The sequence below is a fragment of the Anas platyrhynchos genome, chromosome 1 (assembly GCF_047663525.1).
Source record: "Anas platyrhynchos isolate ZD024472 breed Pekin duck chromosome 1, IASCAAS_PekinDuck_T2T, whole genome shotgun sequence".
NCBI lineage: Eukaryota > Metazoa > Chordata > Aves > Anseriformes > Anatidae > Anas > Anas platyrhynchos.
The window spans coordinates 133,771,358-133,799,100 of NC_092587.1; the positions used below are offsets into that span (position 1 = coordinate 133,771,358).

A 27,743-nucleotide genomic window follows, 5' to 3' on the forward strand; every position below is an offset into this window, starting at 1 on the left:
GTATTTAAGGCAGTATGTGGAGCAACGCTGAGGTTGTGAGTTCAAGCCTCACCTGGCACAGGACTTTTACGGGCTCCAGCAGGCGTACAGGTATCCCCTACCCTCCCTTCTCCTCCCCTCTCCCCCTTCCCCCATGCTGCTACCTTGGGGTTTTCCATCCCAGGATTCTGAAGGAATTGTCTGGTGTAGCTGCCAAACCATTCTCCGTCATATTTGAAAAGTCATGGCAGTCAGGTGAAGTCCCCGATGACTGGAAAAAGGGGGAAACATCACTCCCATTTTTAAAAAGGTAGAAAGGAAGACCCAGAGAACTACAGACTGGTGAGCCTCACCTCTGTGACTGGCAAGATCATGGAGCAGATCCTTCTGGAAGCAATGTTAAGGCACATGAAAGACCAGGAGGTGGTCCAAGACAGCTAGCATGGCTTCACCAAGGGCAAACCATTCCTGACCAATCTGGTAGCCTTCTATGATGGAGTGACTGCATCAGTTGACAAAGGAAGACCAACCAATGTCATCTACCTTGTCTTCTGTAAGGCTTTTGACATGCTCCAAAAAGCATCTCATCGCACAGTCTGTACATATAGCCAGGGTTGCCCCGTCCCAGGTGCAGGACCCAGCACTTGCTTTTGTTAAACTTCATGCAGTTGGTGATTGCCCAGATGTCCAGATGTCTAGATCTCTCTGCAAGGTCTTTCCACCCTCAACAGAGTTAACAACTCATCAACAAATTTGCTCAGAATACCTCCAAGTCCTACATCCAAATCATTTATAAAAACACTGAAGAGAACTGGACGTAAAATGGAGCCTTGGGGAACCCCACTGGTGACTGGCTGCCAGCCTGATGTGGACCCATTTACCACAACCCTTTGAGCCCTGACTGTCAGCCAATTATTCACCCATACATACAACTGTTTTTGTCCAGCTGTATGCCGGAAATTTTGTCCAGTAGGATACTATGGGAAACTGTGTCAAAAGCTTTACTGAAATCCAAAAAGATTACATCAGTTGGTTTCCCTCAATCAACTAGATGGGTGATTTATTAACTGAACATGAGCAAAGCAACAGCGAAAAATGCAGTGTGTTTATTTTACTAGATATATTTTGTACTTAAGTCTGGCAGGAGGAAAAAAAATACTGAAAAATCAAAATTATACTGTCATATACTGTAATAATCTGCTTTCTGTATTATTTGTACCCTAGCTAGAGGCATTTTCTCCATCTAAACTTGAATATTTGTGAATGTAGAATTTAAAAAATGTTGATGCTTTTATGAATATAATGGTCATCTCTCTTCTGTTTTAAAGATCTAAAAAGTGTTTCTGAAAGGTTTGTCTGGAAAATATAAGTGCAATGTAACAAATTTACTGTGGTATGACATAGAAAAGCTACTACTGCATTCCAATATCTATCACACTTCAAAATTAAGATAGCTGTAAAAGTTACCTGTCAAAAGGTGAAACAAAAACTTTCTTGTTTCTAGTTGTAGTAATAGGCAAATGATTACTGTTGGTGTGTGATATTTGGTCTAATCACAACTGCTGCTTGTGCCCCAGCTACCTGAATAACCCGCTCTCCAGCAACTCCATCATCAAACCCAGTTTAACTGCTACAGACTCCACGTGTGCAGTGTAAGCACTGGCAGTGGTGCTTTTTTGATGCTTTCAGCAGTCTGTTGCTGCATGGAAATAGTTTCTTCACCTAAAGCCAAAACTTGGTGTGGCAGTATATGACCATTATACAGCTGTCATACAGAAAAAACTTTAAAGTTCAGTTTAATGCATTCCATTAAAACCAAACCAAACCAACCAATGAACCAACAAAAATGAACAAACAAGAACAACAAAAAAGCAACAGAAAGTTATATTATATAATTAAGGAAGAAATGTTTGTAATGCTAGTGAAATATCTGACATTTCTCCATGATTTATATGCTTCTAAGTTTATTGTATCATATTTTCATGTAGATGGCCTTTCATATCATCAGAGTGAGCCTATCTGCATGTTCTAAACTTTTGTTTTATATATTTAGAAAATATTTTACTTCTATTTGACTTCCTTCTTTTTCATGAAACAAGGACATTTCTATCCATGAACACATAGAAATACTATAGACATACAACAGTTTTACTTAACACTATCCAAATCTTTCTTGGCTATGGTGATTATTTGGACAGGTTGAAAAAGTGCTGACTGAATGCGATGTGTGCATTGCATTGCGACGGGTTACATCACTAGTCGTAACATGATGTAACCCAACGCAGCATGATGTAAGCGTCGTGAAACATTGGAGATTTAAAGAAACATCAACGCTACCTTTTGTCCCTCTTCCCCTTTGCAGGATTTAGCTGTTATTCTTCTTCCAGGAATTAACAACCCATACCATTTGCCAGTATATGAATGCTCATATCTTGTTATTATTATATACATTGACAGCCTCCCTTCTAATTATGGGCAATGTAGTCTCAATCCTGAGTCATGTGTTATATTAATTTCTACGTATATCATGTAGGTACAGTTGCTATTTATAAGACAGCATAGATTTCTGGTGAAAATAATAATAATAATGGAATCATGTTTTGTTTAAAAATATTTAATAGAACTGAAAGGTGCATGTGGATCAATGCATACTTGAAAGACCAGTGTTATAGCCAGGCAGTCAGCTTTTTAGATATGGAACTCTCAGAAATCTGGTCTGCTGGGGGTTGATTTGGTTCATCTGTCAGAGAAGGGAAGAGCATCTTCAGATACAGCCTTGTCAAGCTGGTGAAGAGAGCATTAAATTAAGTTGCCAGAAAAGGGGAACCTCAAAACTCCCAACTTTATCAGTTTGATGCCAGCACCAGTAATAGATGTCCAGAACCACAAAAGGGATCAGAGATCAGTGGCAGAGTACCAGAGGAGTAGCACAAAAGAATTCCAACCTCATTATCTGAAAAAAAAAATAAAAATCATAGGGGACTTTGCTTAAATGACTCTATGCAAATGAGCATGGCATGGAGAATAGCATAGAGAGGAGTTAAAGATGTGCACATGTTTGTGGGGGTATGATCTAACTGGCATCATGGGGAGTTCGTGAGATCCATCCCATAACTGGGGTGTTGGAATGGAAAGACATGGGTTAGTGGAGAATGTAAAGCTCAAGGGCAGCCTTGTCTGCAGTGCCCATGGAATGGTGCAGTTTAGGATCCCAAGGGCAGCAAGGAGGGAGCGCAGCAAACTTGCTACCCTGGACTTCAGCCTTTGAGATCAGCCTTTGGGATCTGCTTGGTAGAGTACCATGGGATAAAGCCCTGAAGGGAAGAGTAGCTCAGGAAAGCTAGATAATATTCAAGTATCACCTCCTCACAGCTCAAGAATGATGCATTCCAACAAAGAGGAAGTGTAGTGGGTTTACATGGAAAGGTTTTGGTATCAGGGGCTATAGGGATAGCTTCTGTGAGAAGAATCTAGAAACTGCCCCATGTTAGGTAAGGACCCTGCTGCTGCCCAGAACCGGACCAATAAGCGACGTTGTTTGCTCCTCTGTGAGAGCATACTTAAGAAAGGAAAATAAAACTGCTGGGGAACAGCAGCTGGGAGAGAGAGAAGAGTGACAAACACCCGTGCAGGTGCCAAGGTCAGTGAAGAAGGACGGGGAGAGGGTGCTCTGGGCACTGGAACAGAAGTCCCCTGCGGCCTGTGATGAGGACTATGGTGAAGCAGGCTGTCCACCTGCAGCCCATGATGTTCCACAGTGGGGCAGTTCTCCATGCTGCTGCCCATGGAGAAGACCACAGTGGAGCAGGTGGACCTGCACTGAAGGATGTTGTGGTGGTTGTGGAGCTGCAGCCCTTGGAGAGGAGCCCACGCAGGAGCAGGTGACCTGGCAGGAGATGCTGTGTATGTGGGACCCATGTTGGAGCAGTTTGCTCCTGATGGGTGGACCCCATGCTACAGAGCTATGTGGGAGGAGTTCTTGAAGAGCTGCTGCCTGTTGAAAGCCCCTGCAGGATCAGTTTGGGAATGATGGCATCCTGTGGGAGGGACCCCACGTTGGAGCACGGGAAGAGAGTGACTGTGAAGGAGCAGTGGAGACAAAGTGTTAGGAACTGACTGCAGGCCCCATTCCCCATTCCCCTATGCCACTTGAGGGGGAGGAAGTGGAAGAGGGCAGATGGGGGGGAAGGGTTTTTCAGTTTCATTCCTTTGTTTCTCACTTCTTATGACAGCTTATTAGCAATAAGCAATAAATATTACTATCTCCCTACTCTGAGTCTATTTTGCTCAGCACGATAATTGTTGAGCAAGCTCCCCATCCTTATCTCAACCCTTGAGCCCTTTGTCTCATATTTTCTCCCCATTCTCCCCTGAGGAGGGGGAGTGAGAGAGTGGCCGTGGTAGAACTCAACTTCCCACCCAAGTAAAACTGCCAGAGGAAGTCAGGCAAAAATGCCAGGAGTACTTCATGAATGAAAAAATAGCTCCTGGCCAAACTCAATCAGAAAAAGGAGGACTACAGAGAGCAAGATGGGTAGCCTGGGAAGAATACAGACAAATTGTCTGAGAAGCCAGGGATCAGGTTAGGAATACTAAAGCCCTATTAGAATTAAATTTGGCCAGGGATGTCAAGGGCAACAAAGAAGGGCTTCTGTAGGTATGTCAGTGATAAAAGGAAGACTAGGGAAATTGTGGGCCCTTTCCAGAAGGAAACAGGAGGCCTGGTTACCTGGGATATGGAGAAGGCTGAGGTACTCAATGACTTTTTGCTTCAGTCTTCACCTGCACCTATATCACCTAGTGACATAGTCCAAGTCCCAGAAGACAAAGGCAGGGACTGAGAGAAAGAAGAATTTCTCACTGTAGGAGAAGATCCAATTTGATCTGGATCCACCAGAAACCTGAATGTGCACAAGTCCATGGGACTTGATGAAATGAATCCAAGAGTCCTGAAGGCAATGGCAGATTAAGTTGCTAAACCACTGTCCATCGTACTTGAGAAGTCGTAGCAGTCCAGTAAGTTTCCAGTGACTGGAAAAGGGGAAACATAACCCCCATTTTTAAAAAGGGGAAAAGGAAGTACCAGGCAACTACAAGACAGTTGCCATCATCTTTATGCCCAGCAAGATCATCGAGCAGATCCTCCTGAAAACCATGCCAAGGCACATGGAGAACAGAGTGGTGATTAGTGACAGCCATCATGGCTTCACTAAGGGCAGATTACACCTGACAAATCTGGTGGCCTTTTACAGCTGGCTTAAAGCATTGGCGGATAAGGGAAGAGCAACTGACCTCATCTACCTGGACTTTGCAAAGCATTCACACTGCCCTATAGTACATGCTTGTCTCTAAAATTGAAAGACATGGATTTGATTTAGATGGACCACTTGGTTGATAAGAAATTTTCTTTATGGTTGCACTCAAAGAGTTGAGGTTAAGGGCTCAATGTCCAGGGAAAGACAAATGAGTGGTGTTCCTCAGGCTATTGGGTATTGGGACTGGTATTATTTAAGGTCTTTTTTTGGTGACGTGGTCAGTGAGATTGGGTGCATCCTCAGCAAGTTGGCTGATGATAATAAGCTGAGTGGTGTGGTTGCCACACTGGAGGAAAGGGATGCCATCCAGATAGGCTTGAGAGGTAGGCCTGTAAGAACCTCATGAAGCTCAACAAGACCAAGAGCAAGGTCTTGTACCTGGGCTGGGGCAATCCCTAGCACTAATACAGGCTGGGCTATGTATTTATGGATTAAAAGCAGCCCTTCAGAGAAGGATTTGGGGGTGCTGGTGAATGAAAAATTGAACATGAGCCAGCAGTGTTTGCTTGCAGTCCTGAAAGCCATCTTGGGCTTAGCTGAAAGCTATCTTGGGCTGCATCAAAAGAAACACGGCCAGCAGGCGGAGGGAGGTGATTCTTCCCCTCTGCTCTGCTCTCATGAGACCTGAGCTGGAGTGCTGTGTTCAGCTCTGGGGCCCCCAGCAAAAGAAAGACAGGGACCTGGTAGAGCAAGTCCTGAGGAGGGCCATGAGGATGGTCAGAGGGCTAGAAAACTTCTCCTATGATGACAGTCTGAGGTAGCTGGGGTTGTTCACTCTTGAGAAGAGAAGGCTCCAGGGAGACTTTACAATGTTTTTTCAGTACTTAAAGGGAGCCTACAAGAAAACTGGAGAGGGATTCTTTACTGGAGAGTGTAGTGATAGGACAAGGTGTAACTTCTGCAAACTGAAAGAGGAGAGATTTAGACTAGATATTCTGAAGAAATTCTTTACTCTGAGGGTGGTGAGGCCCTGATACATGTTGCCCATAGAAGCAGTGGATGCTCCATCCCTGAAAGTGTTCAAGGCCAGGTTGCTTGGGGCTTTGAGCAACCTGGTCTAGTGGAAGGTGTCCCTGCTCATGGGCAGGGGTTTGGAACTAGATAATCATTAAGGTCCCTTCCAAATCAAACTAATCAAACTGTTCAGTGCTTCCATTATTTATTCCTTTATTGTTGTTATGATTATATGGTGAAGCTTAATACACATAGTCAAAATATTTTTGATTGTCGTTGCCAGTTTTATGTCAGGCCCAAATCTTTTCTTGGTTTTCTGTTACAATTCAATGCATTTTTTTTTAACCAGGCCATTTTAGCTCTGAATTAGTCAATCCCGTTTTCTGTGTTGGTTAGTGTGATTTTCCTTGTGCCTCTTTCAGGACCAGCATTTGTGTACACCACTTATTACTGTGCTCATTCTAAAAGTATGCTCATTAACAGGCACATATTTCCTCAGCAAATTTGAATTTTCCTTGGAATTTGGCTTTACTTTTTTGTGTGCTTGCATGCAAGTACTTATGTGTTTGGCTTTTATTGTTTGAGAAAGGTTTTGTTTGTTTGTTTGTTTGTTTTAAGACAATTGTGAAGCAGATATAAGTTTTTAAAGACGAGGAGAAGCTCACATCTTATCCCTTAGTAACACAGATTTTTTTTTTTTTTTTAATAATTCTAAATTTGGAAGAGAATGTTAAGCTACAAGTTAATTAATACAATGAAATGCAGAATAAAATCAAAACACAACTTTCAGGAAAGCAATGTTTTAATTTTTAAAATTAGGATTGTAAATATATAATATGGAAGCTCAGCAGTAAATTTGCTTCAAATACTCTTTACAGCAAAGATATCTCTTCGTTATGACTTTGCATCTTTTTGCTCATTCAGTATATAAGCACTCACAAAGGAAGGATTATTTCTTTCTCTAAGAAATTGTTTTCAAAAAGCCAGAAATGAAGGCCCTCCACCATGTACCCAGTGCTTTCATTGCTTGTTGTACTGTGGGGACGGGGATGGCAGTGAAATAGAGGAGCTGATTTTCTGTTGCTGCACTCTCTAAGAGATTGACAATTGATTAGGAGATGGCAGAAAAGATCCTCCTGTGGTTAAAAAAAAAAAAAAAAAAAAAAAAGTAGAGCTGGTATCAAGTACCCCTTGCCATTCTTTCACTGAAAATCAAATTTAGAAAAGTCATTCCACGTGAGTACTCGGGACAGTAATGGATCCTGTCTTCAGTCCTAGTATTACTCTAGCACCTGCTTTTGGTTTCACTGTTGTTGCATCTTGAACAACTATGTTGCTGCAAAAGTCAAATCACTCCATGCCATCATTAAAACTGAAGTTTAAATTGTTGTATAAAACTATAACAATAATTTTTATCCTGGTCCTTTTTCTCAAGCTGGCTGTTTTATAATGCACCAGAATATGGAATCCTGATAGTGAAAAAGACTTGTCACATTTAACCTTCACTGCAGTTTTCTTCCCAGGTAGTTGGTTGATATATTTTGTGAAACATACAGTCCATGATTTCTGCCCTATAAGAATAATGTTAAATATAAAGCAGTCCACTTGAGTCAATAAAATAAAAAATCATAACTATCTGTTTTGTCTTCTGTAGAGTAGTTAATGTCAGTTAAATGGTGTAATATGATTAAAACAATACAAAATGTTAAATGTTTTGTATTTCTTTATTTGCTTTATGACTTCATTGCTTAAAAAAAAAAAAAGTTTTTATACTATTGAAGATGAATAAATTTTAAACATACCAAATTATTTAGAGGAGTTTAGGAGTTTAACACTTATGTTCACAGAAATGTTACTCTAAGTCTTACCTCACACATAACATAGGGGAACAATAATATTATCCCTTTTATATTTCTGTTCCTTAGATCAAATTCATTTCAATCTCTTTTAATAATAAGACCATTTTTTCTTCTAACAATTTAGAGTACTTATGTAAGATTTTATATTTTTTGCTATATTCTGTGTGAAAATAAAACTCAATGTGTATGTGTCATTGTGGTGGTTTCACTTGAGTGGGCAGCTGAGTTCCATCACAGCCGCTCTTTCACTCCCCCTTCTCAAAAAGAAAGGGGGAGAAAATACAGTGTGAAGGACTCAAGGGTTGAGACAGAGATGGGGAGATCACTCAACAATTATTGTGATGGGCAAAACAGACTCAGAGTAGGGAGGCAGTAAGATTCAGTGCCTATTATTAACAAGCTAGAAAAGTGAGAAAGAAAGGAATGAAACCAAAAGCAACTTCCCTCCATTCACCCTCTTCCACCTCCTCCCCCCAGATGGTGCAGGGGAATGGTGAACAGGGGCTGTCAGTCCTTAATGCTTCTTCGCCAATTCTTCATGGTCACTTTCTTCCCCTGCTGTAGTCCTTCCCTCAGGATGCCGTCCTTCCCAAAGGATCCTGTGGGGGCTTCCCACAGGGAGCAGGTCTTCAAGAACCACTCCAGATATGGGTCTGTAACTTGGGGTCCACCCATCAGGAGCAAACTGCTCTAACATGGGTGCCCCACTGGTGGCAGTTCCCCCAGATCCCCTGCTCCTGCATGAGCTCCTCTCCACGGGCTGCAGCTCCAGCCCCAAATCTGCTCTAGCAGAGGTTTTCCCTGGGCTGCAGCCTCCTTCAGTGCAGGTCCACCTACTCCACTGTCATCTCCTTCATGGGCTGCAGCATGCAGATTTGCTCCACCATGGTGCACCATGGTCTGCAGCGGGGACAACCTGCTTCACCATAGTCCTCACCACAGCCCACAGGGGACTTATGTGGATACTTCTTGGAACACTTCCTGCCCCTTCTCCTTCACTGACTTTGGTGTCTGCAGGGCTGTTTCTCATTCCTTTCTCTCCCAGCTGCTGTTCCCCAGCAGGTTTTGTTTTGTTTTGTTTTGTTTTGTTTTCCCCTTTCCTAAATATGCTCTCACAGAACCACAAACAACATCGCTTACTGGCCTGGCTCTGGCCAAAGGCGAGGACCTTATCTAACACGGGGCAGCTTCTGGATTCTTCTTGCAGAAGCCACCCACATAGCCCTGTGCTACCAAAACCTTGCCACATAAACCCACTGCAATCATTTCTGATAAGACCTGCCATATCTGGTTATTATGCTTTAATGTAAAATATTACTATATTTTCAGAATTACTTCACAATATGCTTTGACATTCTCAGGACTGTTTTGTTTGTTTGTTGTTGTTGTTTTAACAGTTCTCACTTCTCACTGCTATGACTAGAGAAACACTCAAGCTTTTTTTTTTTTTTGGAAGTTGTGGATACTTTGGGACTTAGAAATTGTATTTCTAGCTCAAGTTGTTTCCACTGTGCATGATGATTCATTTTTAAAATTCCTACTCTAAACTTCCTACTTTAAACCTCCATCTCAGTGCTAGTCTTGCTTTTTATTCAAGAAAGAGAAAAAAACACACCTATTTTACAATTCATCTCAACCTTGGCCAGACATTCTTTCTCTCGACTAACTGTAGAAAATTGCTGGGGTAAATAGGTCACATTCCGTAGGCATTTAGATGTATGTTGACTTCAGTTTGAAAAGCAGCACCTTACGTGTCATCCATCATTTATCTAGCTTTGTAAACTAATATGTAAACTAATATTCTTTCTGGTCTTGACTCATGTAGTTTCTGTTACTGGAAGATACCATCATTTGTCTTCTTTTTCCAGGTCATTAGCAAAATGTTAAACAATGTGAGATTAATGTAGAGAATATTTCACTACACCATTAATCTTTTGCAACATTGAAAATTTACTTTTGGTTACAATTTAACATACTCTGTATAGCTTTTTATTTTTATTTTATTTTTATTTTTTTATTTTTTAATCTACGGCATTACTTCACCTCTTTCTCTGTGAATGTTATGTTCTCGACATCTTCCCACCAAAGTGGGTTTATCAAATACTTTATGAAAACTCAGTAAATTTTATTTGCAAGTTTCTTTTTAGCACGTATTCTCTAGAGCTGCTTAAAGATTTCTAGCAGATCAAAGAGCCATGTTTTCTTCTTTAAAGACAGCTGCGGGTTCTATCAATGTATCTAAATGCTTTTATGATGCTTTTAATTTCTCTTTTCCTTAGGCTATAGTAACATTATTTTTCTTGATTTTAATATGAACGTTATCTGTTCCTACTAATCTCCTATTATAATAGCTTAATTTAATTAGCCACTGAAGTTTTGTTTTGTTTTGTTTTCCTGACAAATCAACAATTTTATCCTCAAAACATTTTAGAGAATACAATATTGGTTTATCCTTAATGATTTTAAGGATATATGTGCTAGCGTTTCATCTTCTGACACTTCAGTTTATCAAAAATGTAAATTATTTTGATTCTTTCTTTTGCATTGTTAATTAAATTACTTTAATAAGATAAATGAACATTATCTTGTTGTTTTTATTATAAAAATAGATACCCAGAGAAGAAATAGAGAGTAAATGAAGAACAAAGTTAAATTAACAAATATGAAATCACAGAAAATGAAATAACGTTAAGTTACTACTGAATTGCTGAAGATGGGCAATAACTGAAGACAGCATGGGCTCTACTTAATTTGATAGTCTAGGGTAGTAGAATATGTATCATGGGTAGTTAAGCATAATGCTAGAGTATAGCTAACTGAAAAAAATTTGAAAAAAAAATTGAACATCATGGAATAAAAACATGAATGAAGGGTCAAAGACTTGTAAGAAAGTCTTGATTGTAAAAAAGTCATTTTAGAAAGCTGCCCAGTGTGAAGAAAGGATGATACTAGAGGATGAAATATCATGGAGAACAATGAAGAAAGAACAATGAAGAAAGAACAATGAAGAAAGAAAATAACTTGTCAAATGATGTCACTTTCTTGATGTGGAAATCTGTGAGCTTCTGTTCAGAGAGGGAACATTTTATTTTAAGAGAAAGAACCCCGTCAGATTCTTTGTAAGTTGAAATATTCTAGCAAGTTACAGTATGGGCTTGGATGGGTCTTCAGAAAAACAGGGAACATCTCCCTAGCACCACCACGGTGGTTTAACACCAACTGAACCAGAGCGAGCCTGACCCACATGCATTGGATGTGGTCTGGGTCCTGTACACCCTCCGTCCAACAACCCCTCATCCAAATTGCTTTACAGGCCCCTACTTTGCAGGCTCCCACATGCTTTATGGCAGGTTGCAATCTGCTACATGCAGCAGCTTCTAACCTCTACTGCCAAAAATAAAGGACTTAAAATCGTGTCTTCCCCATCACTCAATCACAGCCACAGCAGGTGGAGGAAACTCTGTTTTGTGCCATACCACTGATGTTAATGGATTTACAACCTATTTTCAAAGGTAGGAAAGGCAGGAGCCCAAATCTAAAGGTTGTTACTGGAATAGCTTTTTTTTTTTTTTTTTTTTTTTTTTTTTTTTAATAGCAGAAATCAATAATAAAGGCAAGAGGGATACCATGTAGAGACCTGTGAAAAGAGATATAATGCAGTAAAGTCAATATGGGACGGAGAGGGGCAGTGCACTTTGGTCACTATGAATATTGTATCAGTTAAAATGTGTATGACAGCAAAGCTATATTTAAATGCTGAAATGCAGAAATATGTTTGCACTGAACTTTAGGTACATCTTTTATGGAATTATACTTTTGTTGCAGGAATAATTGAACATATGCCAAAACTAATGTGCTACAGGTTTATGAAATTGTGCAAAATCAAAGCACACCCATCACTAATGCTATGAGAAGCTGTTGATAATCTTTGTATAAAATTTGTTCTGATTACATGAGGATCTATTACAGAATTTATGTTGAAATTCAAGCAAAACACAAAATTTTACACACAAAAAAAATATGCAAGATATCCAGTTTTTCATGGCTTCTCTTATTTCTGAGGGATTCAATGACTGGTTATCAATAAGCTGAATTTTCTTCCTTTCTCTTCTTCTGCTTTCTATGGCTATTTTAATCATGGTTTGTTGACAATACTGGTGGCACCCAAAAGAAAAGAAAAAAAAAAAAAAAAGCAAAACATTGAACATTCTCATCATTTTCCCATGTTGCTAAAAGGTCCAGGTATGGCGTGTTAAAAGGAGCATGGAAAACATGGCAAATGCCACACAGGCACATATACATACACATGCGCACACAGTAAAAGTAACAAAATTTCGCCTGTGTCAGTTGGCTTTATGCCTGTAAAAGAGTCTTCTTTCCTTCCTTCCTTCCTTCCTTCCTTCCTTCCTTCCTTCCTTCCTTCCTTCCTTCCTTCCTTCCTTCCTTCCTTCCTTCCTTCCTTCCTTCCTTCCTTCCTTCCTTCCTTCCTTCCTTCCTTCCTTCCTTCTGTTCTTTTCTGGATTTTGAAGTGTGATATTTTCTTCTTGATGCTGTCAGTGGTAGGAAGCTGGCTATGGTGCCAATATATCTGTTTTGTTTTTGTAAGTGTTCTTTAGTACTGATATGAGTGACTGAGTAACAAAACCAGACAGGCAGATATAGTTTGGACACCCTCGCTAGCTCACTTTGTCAGTGACCTTCAACACACTTACATCCAGTATCTTATTTTCCTCAGCAAAATGCCCAATTATATTTAATTTCTTCAAACAGATGGCAGGTGTTTAAAATTGTAAATTGCACTAACTGAGTCAAGAAACATTCAGATCTCTTTTACAACTGAATACAAATGCAGAAATAAGTTCTAGTTTTTGCCTGTAGGAACTCAAGTACATATGGCAGTAGATTTCACCACTATGCATGCAATAATATTCTTTAAAGAAACCAAAAGAATAAAAGTTTGACCTGTTCTTTTTGGTAAGAACTATTCGTTTATGCAAAGAAGACTGGAATTTGATTTCTCATAACTCATTGCATGTACAATCCTTGTTATTCAATGTATAATTCTACAGTTCCTATGATTCCCTTTAAATGCAAAATTCAACTTGTCTTTCTTAAAGCAAAATAGTAAAATCATATTACTTAACATAATTATTATATCAATGTATGATTTTATATGTTGCCATATGGAACATGCAATGTAGTAATTATACCATATAAGTCCTCTTTAAAAAAAAAATATAAATAAAATAATTGATTCTAATCTTACACTTTTTGTCACATAATGAAAATTTACAAGCCACTGTGGTTCTTTTCTAAATTTCTGGTAAAGCATGAAACCAACATTGGAAATACAAAGCTTAAATTCTGCAAGTGAATTTATAAAGCAGAATGGAAAACTAAATTGAGACATGAATTATCATTAACATTGTGCAACAGGGAAAAGATTATTTCACTAGAGCAGTTATATAATCCACAAAACATTATGAATCAAAATCAGCTAACTGATATTATCAAGTTATGGAGATCACTTGGAGCAGATACTAGTGAGAGAAATGCTGTGATGTTGAAATATAAAAGCTTAAATCATGATTCTGGCCATCTGTTTTGAAGTTAGCATAATGCAACTAATAATTATAAAACATGCATGAATTCAAACAATCCTTCTTCAGCTTTAACATTTGTAAACCGATAAAATCTTGGAACTCAGGTACAGAGGCATATAATAGTCAACCTGACCTTCTCTTGAGAGAGGTCTGTTGCTTATGAAGGGCTTGTATCAGGGATTTCACCAAGGTGAGCCTTGTACAGTCTGACTGTTATCCACTGCTGTTGTTTCACATAGGCATAAGAGATGCAGCCACTAGCAGTCTGAGGAATATCAAGAGATATTACAGAGCCCTGGGAGCAGCAGTAAAGGACTCAGGAATGCAGGTAGTTTTTCATCAGTCCTCCCAGTCAAAGGGAAGGGGTTTGAAAGTGCCAACCACTCTGGCAAATCAATGGATGTTTGCAGGACTGGTGCCAGAGACAGGAGGGGTTCAGCTACATAGACCATAGGACTTGCTTTGAGAAATATGGTCTGCTGGCAGCTGATGCTATTCCCCTTCTCCTGCCAGAGAAGGGGAAGAGCATATTTGGTCATACACTTGCCAACCTGGTGAAGAAGATTTTAAACTAGAGCTGATGGGGAAGGGGAACCTCAGTACATCCTACTCCTCCAAGTTTAATATCAGTGCCAGATAGATGCTCAGAGCCTGGAGAATGGTCACAGGTTAGCAGAACACCTGAAGAGCAGCACAAAGGAATTCCAGCCACTACAACCAGCAAGTCAAATTCCTCAGGGGCCCACCTCAAATATCTCTACGCTAATGCATATTGAACAGGAAATAAACAAGACGAGTTAGAGATATATGCATGCCTTCAGGGCTATGACCTCATTACAGAGACATGGTGGAATAGATCCCATGACAGGAGTGTTGGAATGGAAGGATACAGGCTCTTTAGGAAGGACAAGCAGGGGAAATGAGGAGGAGGAATCACCTTCCATGTCAATGAGCAGCTGGAGGGCATGGAGCTCTGCCTGGGGATAGCTGAGAGCTGACAGAAATGTTAAGGGTCAGACTTAAAGAGAAGGCAGGGACAAGTAACATTTTAGTGTGAGTCTGCTACGGGTCACATGACCAGGAAGAACAAGCAGATGAGGACTTCTATAAACAGACAGAAGCAGTCTCATATTCACAAGCCTTGGTCCTCATAGGGAACTTAAACCACACCAATATTTGTTGAGGGACAGCACAGCAGGGCATAGACAAGATTTATGAAATGGGTTTAGATAGGATTTATGAAATCTCCTTCTGTGACAAAGTGACGCGCTTGGTGGATGAGGGAAAGCCTGTGGATGTGGTCTAACTTGACTTCAGCAAGGCTTTTGACACCGTTTCCCACAGCATTCTCCTCAAGAAACTGGCTGCTCTTGGCTTGGACTGGCGCACGCTTCGTTGGGTTAGAAACTGGCTGGATAGCCGGGCCCAAAGAGTCGTGGTGAATGGAGTCAAGTCCAGCTGGAGGCCAGTCACTAGTGGCGTCCCACAGGGCTCGGTACTGGGGCTGGTCCTCTTTAATATCTTCATCAATGATCTGGACGAGGGCATTGAGTGCACCCTCAGTAAGTTTGCAGATGACACCAAGCTAGGTGTGTGTGTCGATCTGCTCGAGGGTAGGAAGGCTCTGCAGGAGGATCTGGATAGGCTGAACCGATGGGCTGAGGTCAACTGCATGAAGTTCAACAAGGCCAAGTGCCGGGTCCTGCACCTGGGGCGCAATAACCCCAAGCAGAGCTACAGGCTGGGAGATGAGTGGTTGGAGAGCTGCCAGGCAGAGAAGGACCTGGGAGTGATGGTTGATAGTCGGCTGAATATGAGCCAGCAGTGTGCTCAGGTGGCCAAGAAAGCCAACAGCATCCTGGCTTGCATAAGAAGCAGTGTGACCAGCAGGGCTAGGGAAGTGATTGTCCCCCTGTACTCGGCTCTGGTGAGGCTGCACCTTGAGTACTGTGTTCAGTTTTGGGCCCCTCGCTACAAGAAGGACATCGAGGTGCTTGAGCGAGTCCAGAGAAGGGCGACGAAGCTGGTGAGGGGTCTGGAGAACAAGTCCTATGAGGAGCAGCTGAGGGAGCTGGGCTTGTTCAGCCTGGAGAAAAGGAGGCTCAGGGGCGACCTTATCACTCTCTACAGATACCTCAAAGGAGGCTGTAGTGAGGTGGGGGTTGGCCTGTTCTCCCATGTGCCTGGTGACAGGACGAGGGGGAATGGGCTAACGTTGCGCCAGGGGAGTTTTAGGTTGGATGTTAGGAAGAACTTCTTTACTGAAAGGGTTGTTAGATGTTGGAACAGGCTGCCTAGGGAAGTGGTGGAGTCACCATCCCTGGAAGTCTTTAAAAGATGTTTAGATGTAGAGCTTAGGGATATGGTTTAGCGGAGACTGTTAGTGTTAGGTCAGAGGTTGGACTTGATGATCTTGAGGTCTCTTCCAACCTAGAAATTCTGTGATTCTGTGATTTCCTGTAATGCGTTGATGATAACTCCTTTCTCCAAGTGACAGAGGAGCCAAAGAGTGCGAGGTGCTATGCTAAAGCTCATTCTCACCAAGAAGGAGGGACTGATGTGGAAATGTAAAGCTCAAGGGCAGCCTTGGCTGCAGTGACAGTGCAATGGTGCAGTTTAGGATCCTGAGGGCAGCAAGGAGAAAGCATTGCCCATATCTTATATTATACCTGCTCATTTGCCAGTATAGTATGTTACATATACTTCTGGACAAACTCTGCAGTGAGATTTGTATATCCTACAGGGGATTTCATGTTCTTCTTGGACCCTTGGACCTTTTTTTTTTTTTTTTTTTTTTTTTTTTTTTTTTTTTTCAGGCAAAGGTGACAAAAATATCATAACTGAAGTCAGTTTCATCACAGTGCATACTGGTATTTTCATAGAAGTCAACAGGACTGCTCATATGCTAAAACCCTATGAGTTTTGTGAGTTTTGCCAGCTTAGAGGCAATACATAGAAAAGGAAAGGGTGTTTATTTAAATATTTCAATATATATAAGAACTGATTGTTGGATTCGCAGTTTTGTGATTCAGGAAAGTAGCATATAGATATATTTTCTGAATTTCAAAATGACTTCACTGGTGAGAGGGGTGAGATGGGTGAAAGCAAATGCTGTGCAGTATTGTGCATACAGACGTTAGCATTTTTACATTCACACCTCATCAGGTGCTCCAGTTCAGGAGAGAAATGTAAGCTGTCTGAGGTCACTGCCACGTTTTCGTACTGACTGTGTTGCTCTTGATGCTTGTACAGAAAAAAAAAAAAAGTAAAAAAAAAAAGTATTTCTGCCTGACTTAATTTAAATAACTATATGATTTTGTTGTTGTTGTTGTTTGTTTTTTTAATGAATGTTTCATTAAATACTGTAGGCTCAGTCCAGTCCTCAGTTAAACAGAGCAGATTCAGTTACAGTGGAACTGCAAAAAAAACTACCCTTATGTGTTGGAGGTCAGTGAAAGGATAAGCTGGCTGCACAAAGCCTTCTTTCTTCTGAGCGGTTGTAGACAGTTTTGTCAAAGCAATGTACTTTATTTAGAAGAATGTAAGTTCTATATGTGGTGTAACTGCATAACAAATATACTTCTTTTTTTCTTGAACATATGTAACTAACTTATTTCCATTATAGTTATTAATTTTCAAAACAATAGTGATTTATATATTAAAATCTATCAAAAAGTATTAACTTTTGTGATTTAATGTGATTTCATTGTTTTTAAATTATTTTCACTATTATTTTACATTTAACATTATTTTATTTTATATATTTTAACGTTATTTTCACTTTTTTATTCAAAACATTTTTAATTTTTGTAGATAAAAATAAATCTCTTACAGACTTTTGATCAGATTTTTTAAAGTATTTATTTATGTAACGATGAATTATTCAAAAACCTGGACACACTGGGTATTGGTCAGCAGGAGGTGAGCAATTGCATTGTGTATCATGATCATCATCAATATTAATATTAATAGTATTCTTCCTTTTCTGTCCTATTAAAATATCTTTATCTATGGCTTGCCACAAGCTTTTATTTTCTGAAATCTTTGACTGAAAGAAATGGATGCTCTATTTATCCAAAGCTACATAAATGAGGGCTTTATCTTTTGAAATTTATAAAGAATGATGAATGGGAATTAGCTGCTAATATGAATATATAATAGTATTATCAGAGTGCGCTAAGGCCAAAACTTTATGTAACGGCATAGCTCCTGAATGATAAATATTGTTACTATTTATTGTAAGCTCTTTTTGGTCTTAGCCAGTTGTCAGGATCACATATCAACTGTACAGATAGTCTGAAGATTTTCCCTGCACTTGCATTTGCATAAATATAATGAGTTCTTCATTGAGCTTAATCTAATTCAACACAATGGTTTGGAATAAACTTGTAAGTAAAGAACTCCCTTATCAATCAATCAAAACTAGTAACTGCTATTAAACACTACTAAATAATTATGTATAAAACATTCCTACGTTTCTAACGTGGTTGCCTCCTTCTCTGAAACTTTCTGGAACAACGTGATCACTCTGTGTGACAATTAATATATTTCATTGCCCTATACTAACCTGTTGGAAGATATAACCTCCTATATCACCCATCTAGTTGATTGAGGGAAACCAACTGATGTAATCTTTTTGGATTTCAGTAAAGCTTTTGACACAGTTTCCCATAGTATCCTACTGGACAAAATTTCCAGCATACAGCTGGACAAAAACAGTTGTATGTATGGGTGAATAATTGGCTGACAGTCAGGGCTCAAAGGGTTGTGGTAAATGGGTCCACATCAGGCTGGCAGCCAGTCACCAGTGGGGTTCCCCAAGGCTCCATTTTACGTCCAGTTCTCTTCAGTGTTTTTATAAATGATTTGGATGTAGGACTTGGAGGTGTTCTGAGCAAATTTGTTAATGAGTTGTTAACTCTGTTGAGGGTGGAAAGACCTTGCAGAGAGATCTAGACATCTGGACATCTGGGCAATCACCAACTGCATGAAGTTTAACAAAAGTAAGTGCTGGGTCCTGCACCTGGGACGGGGCAACCCTGGCTATATGTACAGACTGTGCGATGAGATGCTGGAGAGCAGCTCCGCAGTGAGACACCTGGATGTTGTGGTTGATAGCAAGCTGAATGTGAGCCAGCAGTGTGCCCTGGCAGCCAGGAGGGCCAACTGTATCCTGGGTTGCATTCAGCATGGAATTTCTAGTTGGTTGAGGAAAGTGATTGTCCTGCTCTAGACTGAGCTGGTGCAGCCTCACTTTGAATACTGTTTGCAGTTCTGGGCACCACAGTACAGAAAGAACGTGAAACATGGTTCAGGCTGGATATTAGGAAGAGGTTCTTCACTTTGAGGTTTGTTGCGCACTGGAACAGGCTCCTCAGGGATGTAGTCACAGCACCAAGCCTGTCAGAGTTTAAGAATCATTTGGCCTGTACTCTTAGTCACATGGTCTGAATTTTCGGGTCAACCTGTGTGGTGCTAGGAGTTGAACTCAATTATCCTTATGGGACCCTTCCAACTTGGGAAGTGATTCTATGATTCTATAACCTCTTTTAAAGCATGTCAAAGCTAGTTAGGGTCTGATTTAATGTAGTTATTTTTAACCAGAGAAACAGCTTGTGGGGAACACATGGAGCAGTCATTACTCCTGTCTTATTTGGGAGGAACAATATAGACAATACTGACCTGTAAAATATGATGAATTTCATCCCACTTTCAATCTTTGTATATGGAATAATTACAGCACAGAAAAATGCAAGCAATCTTTCTTAAACAAATGCATGGGTAATCATGTAATTGAAAGCTATACACAATGCATAATACAGAGCTGAGGTTATATTAGAATTTCATATTTTTTATGCTATCTATTTTACAACCTGATAAATTTTAATTATCTGTAGAAGTCTCTGCATGGATTTATTTATTTATTTTTTCTTCTAACACATTTGTTAGAAGACTGTGAAATAGCATCTTATTTTATTTTTTAATTCTCACTAATTCATGAAACACAAAACTCTTTAGAGATTTTTGCTGCAATTTTTCTGTCCATCCTGTTTTTAATATGACACAAAGTTGTCATTTAATTCTTTCCTTTTTTTTTTTTCTTGAAAAACAATCAATCTCATAAAAACAAACAAACAAACAAAAAACCTTTTATTGTCTATATAGCAGCAGATACACATTTGCTGAGGTCTGAAATTCTAATGACTTTTTTAGTGCAGCTGGAGCCATTAAGAAAATGCTGTGGAGGAAAACAAATCCGATCATGTTACTTGTTATTTAGGCAAATGTTTCTGCTGTACAGAGCTGACTGTTTCAATACAATTATTTGTTTTTTGTCGCTGTTTTTGTTGTTAATGGTATCAAAATAATGGCCACTGTAATCTTGTGTCTTCTGTTATTCAGTGACAATGTAAGTGTTACAACAAAACCAAACAAATCAAATTCCAGAAAAATCAAGTGAAATTCTAAGCTTTCATTGATTTCTACACTAAAAATCATCTAGAATAGTAGGAATATAAGTCTTATTAACTAGGAGAGATGGGAAACATCTAATTTATGGCTAATGACTGCATTGGAATAATTGAATAAAGTTATTCATAGGAGTTGCATACAATGTATAAAGGATTAAATTCTGGAAGGAGAAATTTAAAAAAAAATGCTTGAAGAAGTTCTAAATTTTTTTTAAATCTATACCAAATAAATAAATAAATAAAATGCAGTTTATTCATGGAAATTCTTACCCCAAAATGTAATTCTTTTTCTTATAAACTTGTATCATGATATCCAACATAAGTTTATGATAATGTTTACAATGCTTGAATCTGTTTCCTCACAAAAGAGGAAAAGAGTACATTCTTAATGTACTAATCAGTGAGATCACAGCTTCTTCTATTTATTGTCCCTCTTTTAATCCTCCCTTATGCTTTAAACCTAAAGTTTTCCAGAAGATGTACATATAACAGATGTTAAAATCACTTGCTATTAATTTATTTTTCTTTTAATATCATGAATAAACTGAGTCCCTTGACTGTTTACTACAATTTATCTGTCCCTGAGGACAAGATATGAGCATTTAGTAAAAACCCTGTACCCTGTATACAAAAGACTTATAAAGTCTTTTGAGATCTTGCATATGTCTTGAAATATTTGGACTCCTGCAAGCAAGGATGATGCTTGCCTGCTTACCTGCCTGTCCTGTGATTTTTGAATTTGTCAAATTATCTCCAGCTAAGGCAAACCAATCTACTAAAAATCCAACATTTTCTATCCTTTGACAGGTAATTCTTGCAGGGAAGTCAGAATCTTTACTATCAGAGTAATAATCAATAATCTGAAAAACAGTAAGTTGAATGGGTTTTATTATTATTATTTATTTTTGGAAATGATAGAAGAGTAATATGTCCTCAGTCCTACACTTGTACAACCTCATACAGAAGAGACACAGCTCTGTGAAAGAAATATAACCTTTCTTAGAGATATACAAGTAATCTTCACATAGCATACTGTTTCATACATTTGTATAAACTAAAGCAGAAACTCTCCTATTTTAAAGATGCATTGTATTTTAAAATGGAGGCTAATTGCATGTGTAGAAGAGTTGCCTGCAATGTTTTCTGCAGGTTTGCAAATGTTTACATCAAGAAAAAATGTGCTGACAATCAATTATAAAAACCCTATTGTTTTTTCACTAAAATAAGTATATCAAAAAAATAAAATCTTACTTCAATTATTATGTCATTAACCAGATAAATTTTCTAAAGAAAAAGTTGTCCAGAACAGTAAAAGAAACTATTGTTAATATATATTTTCTGCTTTTCTGTCTCATTTCTGAAAATGAGAATTCCAAAATACGTTTGTCTTCTTTTACCTTTTGACCTCAGAAAATAAAAGGAAATTACCAAGTTATTCATGTGGACAATGAATGCAAACACTTACATTTTTTACATGTAAAACTGTCAGATTTTAATTTCATTTTAGCACCATTATGAGAAGAGGGTTCCAGAAAATAAACCCGTGCTTTTTTTTTTCTGGATGTCTATTAACCATGAAGAGCATTTTCATGTACATATATGTATATATTTTTGCACATATATACACCCAACCATAAACACAAACACACATTGGCAGTATATAGTAAGTAAGAATTAAAGGATATTTCAGTGTAGCCAGTGTGCATATATTTCTCTCCAAATAAATTCAGCAGGCTTTTATACAGATACATAAGGAGGTGATTGCTTTTCTTTAATATGTCTTCTAGTGTAGTTGATCCACAGACAGGTTCTAAGACAATAGTCTTTTTCTTCAATAATCTTTTCAATAGTCTTTTAATTATCTTTTTCTTCCACCTTTATTTGAAATGCCTACATGCCTCGTTTGATCTCTCTTCAACAGCCAAATGAGAGCTTCTTGGTACATCTACAAAGGTACCTAGAGAGTCTTGGCCATAGTTGTAAACCAGGGATTTAACAATTGTATGCTAAGTGAGAATCAAGATAAAGCTAACCCACCAGTCTTAGGAGAAATGCAGAAAATATAATTCTGCTTTCCTATTGCTCCCTTGAGACAGTAATGAACTGTTGACTTGAGCTGATTGTAAAACTATAATAACTCTCATGGGATAATAAACCAAGAGCTTTAGAGATCTATTGAAAGGTCTGCAGAAATAAGAAATATCACATATCACAGAAAGAATGACTATTAAATCCTGTATTAATCGAGTATGAGCTGGACCTTTCCAGAAGATTGAACATGTTCTGTGTGAAACTGGGAGGTCGTGTTATAATGTGTTGTATGATTTATGAAAAACTGAGTGCTTTCCCAAAATTGCATAATTACATGGGACAAAGGTCTACCATGTGACAGATGGAACATATAAAATGGAAAAAAAAAAAAAAAAAAAAAAAAGGCTTGGCTTCAGCTGAAACAGTAGTTGATGATTTTTTGCTGTCATTAGAATCTTCAGTATGGATGGCTAAAATGCACTGGTAAACTGCATACATACCATGCATAGGACCTGACTGCATTCCATATATATGATATATATTATCTTATTGGAAGTAGATTTAACATGAATAATAAATACGTCTAAGAAAACCTGCAACTTCAGAAAATCTACTTCTGAATGAGATTTTTAATCATATTCAAAGGAAATATGAGCCAGAGAGCTTGGGTAGCACTTGAGGAAGGATTCAACCTTTGGGCTATAAGTAACTAGGAAAAGCAAAAAAAAAAAAAAAAAAGAATAAAGTAATGCAGAACTTGAATAGTGACTGAGATTTAGAACCTCTATCTGACATTTCTCAAATAAAGTGATAGATTGGAGAACAAATATATTTCACTGACAGTGATATTTCACCCTGTTAATTATATACTTAGTAGATATAATTGAACGTACTCATGTACTACATACAGAATAACTTGTGTGCAACTGAACTGTTTTTGTGTGTACAGGAGGTTTTGTGTGTACAAGAGTTTCATCTCCTGCTTCTCACATTCAACTGATTAGCACTCTCTTTCCTAATCCTTTACTTCAATCAACAAAATAAAAACATTTTTTACTGTAACTTCAATTGCTTTATTTCAATTTTCAGTTAGCATATATATCAGCAGTGGTTCCAGATTATTTCTATAGAAAATCTTTATGCTGGCTGTATCAAGAAGACACAAGCAAACCAGTGAACAAAACATAAACCAAACTTATATATACTAATATGTCTTAAGTACTTTAACAACCATTAAGCACATTCTTTCTTATTTACAATTATGTATTGAGATTTACTTGGAACCTTTAATTTGGAGGGCTATAAGGGCTAGAAGAGTAAAAGCAAGTCATAAAATTATTAACTTAACTTAAAAATAAAGTCCACTTCCCACCACTCCAAGTAAGTTGATTAGACTGCTTGTAAGACTAAAGGACACTAATTTTTTTTTCAATGTTATTAACTTTATGGAAAAAAGAAAAATAAATAATATCTATGTTAATAAAACTTAATTCTTAAAAATTCTTTAAAACTTAATACTGGAATATCTGAAGATATTCAGCAATAAAATGTAAGTTTTTCTAAAAGAAATAGAAAAAAGTCCTGAGTTTATCCTGAGTTCATTCAAATCAGCAAAATATACCCTTTGCCTTACACAGGAAAGGTACAGTGTCAAATGACCAACCATTATACAGAATTATAAAACAGCATTTAAATAATTTTATTAACATTTAATATTATAAATGCAGAGTTTAAATAGTTTATTTACTGTTTATAATAGTTTATTTAATAGTTTTTAATAGTTTAGTTATTTAAAATACAGTTTAATAGCATTTATATATCTGTGACATATTCACACTTCATATGCAAACTCAAAGTCAAGTGACTTTTATATATTGTATATTTTGAATATTGTATATTTCAAGTATATTTCAGTCCATCTTGAAAACACAATTCCTAATAAAGACAAATCAAAAAATATATGGTTAAATTGGTGACATAACTTTATTTAGTAGCCATATTTCATTTCTAAACTAATGTACAAATTGTGCTTGTTCATATTTCACTGTTCATATAACCTTTTACATTGCAGAAGGCTACTTGCTACAGGAGTGAGCACAACATAGTGTGACAAAGGTAGTTTAGTGTCATTTTTTAAAGTCAGAAAACAGATATATTGCTCAAGGAGAGGTGTGGGGAAAACTATCATGCTTATTTCATCTTCCTCCCATAAATGCAGGCATGTGTGGACATGGGGGGGGGGGGGGGGAGGGGCGCGGTATATGCTCATATGCATGTATATGCCTCAAAAGTTTGTTGTAAAAGAACATTAAAACATTAAATAAAAAATAAAATTTATTCTTTACCAAATTTTTAAATGAATAAATGCAAGTTCTTTTCCATGGTAAGTAACTATTTTCAGTTATTTTTTCATTTAATCTAAAGAGTATGGTACGTGGTATAATACAAACTAGGGCTACTTTTTGACAAATTTTGTGTCAGGGATTGACTCAACTCTGTGTTTTTCCTATGTTTTCAGTTTCCTTTTTTGCATATTTTTTTGTTTATTTGGGAAGAAAAAATAAAATTTAAGGAGTTCTATATGGTTTGTCTTAGACCATTCAAGTTGTGTAAGACTCAATGCCAATTTTACTTGAATTGCATCCGTTTAAGGTTGTGGCTAATTGTTAATGAATCTTCATGAGGATGAATAACATGAAGACATGTTATTGAGGACAGTGACTGAAGCCATTATTTCTTCGAAGTGACAGAAATCAATTGCATTTCTTATGTAGAAACCATACTTACTGATTTTTTTTTCTTTATATTATTCTTTTTTTAATAGCACATTAATTTTGTGTTTGTTTTTTTTTTTTTTTTCAGCACTTTTAACTGAAGTAACTGCATTGTCACTGAATATAATAAATTTTTTCAAATATTTTCAATTTGTTCTTCTTGACATTTTATGTTTATGTGCAGTTTGCATCCTTTTTGTTTTTCAACTTCAAATGTAACAGGTTTTGACATTTTTGTTACATTTTTTTTTTAACTAATGTTTTTCTAATTATTTTTATTTTTGAGAACCTGCTGTTTTTGAATTCTCTTTTTTCCCTTTATTCTTCTCCTCAATATGAACCCAGGAGCCAACACAAAGAAAAGCGCAGATGATATAACCAGTAATGATCGTGGTGAAGATGAAGGTATTTTTTTTTTTTCAAAACTCAACCCTGATGCATGAACATAAACTTTTTAAAAAAATATATTTTTATTTTAATAATATTAATTATTATTGTTATTGTTATTTCAACATGATTTTTAGTCACTTATTTGCAGAAGCACACTTCAGTGTTCTTTATTTTCTTCTTTAAAAATTGCTTTGTTTTTCTTTTTAAAATCCAATTTAACATATGAATGTAACTCCCCTGTAACGGTTATACCTAAATATGTGTGAAGTGAGTAATAAATATTATTTAAAAATATGTACTGTCATTGTCCCCCTCCACCATTCTTTCTTAGGTGAGAAAATGGAATTTGAAAACAGGCATGTGCTCTTTTCTCTCTTATACATTTTGTAAATTCATGTACTTGAAAATCATGAAAAGACCTCACATGTATTCTTTCTTTCATTTCCATAATTTCTCCCATGCACATACTGTACTGGATGCTGTTGCATCATGGTTTATCTTTGATATATTTTTATTTTATTTTATTTTATTTTATTTTATTTTATTTTATTTTATTTTATTTTATTTTATTTTATTTTATTATTTTTTCCCTGCTTGTAATCAGCTAGCCTCTGAGATACATTCATTATGACTATGAGCAGATTCCCACTGAAATCAATTACAATCTTTTTCATTGACGTCTTTCAGTCTTAGATTGGATTTCCTGAAAGGAAATGTTATAGTTTACAGTGAAGTACCCCCCAAAAAGTTTTACAAGGAAATATTTTTTTCTTGCTTTGGCACAGCAAAGGCAGGATATGCTAAAATAGAAAGAAGTCATGAAATCTTCCTCTATTCTCACCCTTCCTTTTCATTAAAGTTACTGTCATTTTATAATCTCTTTGTACTTACCAAATTAAGAACAAACATTTTCAAATTAAATGAACAAATGGGAGCCTTGGAAAGTTTATTGTTCTGGATTTGGAGCAATCCATCTCTTATTCCTCTCCTGCTTGGCCTTTCTAAAGTGCCTTTATATTTTTCTTCAATCTGACATCAGTTCAAGTACATTTGGAACGTTTATCCTCTTGGTTCCCCTTAGAACCACACATATTGTGTTGAGGTTGTTTTTTAATCTCCTTTTTTTCCTTGGCAGATCATCTCAATTTTAGCTATTTTACCCATATATAAAATACCATAATAAAAATCTCTGGTCTTTAATTCACACTTGTTGCCCTCGACTGTACAATCTTCATTGCTGAATTGCACTATTTCTTATAGTATTAAAATGCTCTGCAGAACAGAGCAAAGTTACTCAATTATTCTCTGACTTTCTTCCTATTTCTCTTCAACATATGCTTTTTTATAAATGACAGTATCATTACTTGCTATAACAATTTGTGCAGCTAATTTTTAAGCTAAAGATAAATAGCAAGTGAAAATAAAATTGCTCTAAAACCATTAGATGTTTAATGATGAACACATTTTTCAGATTTTTTCAAACTTTATAAACAGTTATAATTTTTTGATCAACAAGGACATCCAGTTTAGATCTAAACATAAACCTTATTTCCCTTATGTTGAAGCCAATCATGTTCACATTGAAGGAGAAGAGGAAATCTCCCATTGAATTCAGTAGTGAAAGATTAAACTATGAGTAAGAACTATGTAATAAGAAAATACTAAATACAACAACTCATGCCATGAGACTTTGGGGAGAGAAAGTGAAGGTTACTCTGTACCACAAATAATTGTTTTAAATAATTATCGCTTTCATTTACTGAGAGTTTAGCTTAAAATTTGCACGAGACACTTTTTCATGTACTTTTCTGTGAATTTACAAATAAAAAAATACATGTATTAAAACGTACTTCATTGCTTTACATGACCTGTTTATAGTAACATTACTCTTGTAGTTAAAATAATTACAAAGCTTTTTGTTCTTCTGCTCAAGTACAATATATAAAATACGACACGTAGAGTATGTATCTTTTTATGACAAGTTGGAGTCTATAACAAGCCTTAGATTCTTATGTCTAGGTAGATGTACATTGGAAACCAATCATATTTTCTTTGCACTCAACTGATGTTTTTTACATCTAGGATTGTGCGTGCACATGAGGAAATTAATAATTGGCTGTATAAATATGACCAGCCATAATTTACCTTTAAGTATGTTCAAATTAGTTCCACATATAGTTAATCCTAACAGCTGCTTGATGAAAAGCCTTCTGTTTTTTAACCTTAGACCCTATTTCCACTGTCTCTGTAGAGCATAAGTTCCTAATTTAGTTAGTCTGATCTCCGGAATCAGGAGCCCACATTTTTTATTAATAGAGGAAGAGATATAAATATAGTCCTAAATATACTCCAAATCATTGGTTAGTGC

The 27,743-nt window shown here is 37.2% G+C and overlaps 1 protein-coding gene across 2 annotated transcripts in view; it reads left to right on the top strand.

Annotated features, from left to right (window-relative positions):
* NLGN4X (neuroligin 4 X-linked) overlaps positions 1 to 27,743 on the top strand; it is a 213,996-nt gene that overhangs the window by 107,310 nt on the left and 78,943 nt on the right. Inside the window, exon 4 of one of the 2 annotated variants that reach the window (XM_027447404.3) lies at positions 25,331 to 25,390. The exons of the other annotated variant lie outside the window; for it this stretch is intronic. Coding sequence (XP_027303205.2) covers positions 25,331 to 25,390 — 60 coding nt within the window. The remainder of the gene's footprint in view (positions 1 to 25,330; positions 25,391 to 27,743) is intronic. 2 annotated transcript variants of the gene reach the window in all.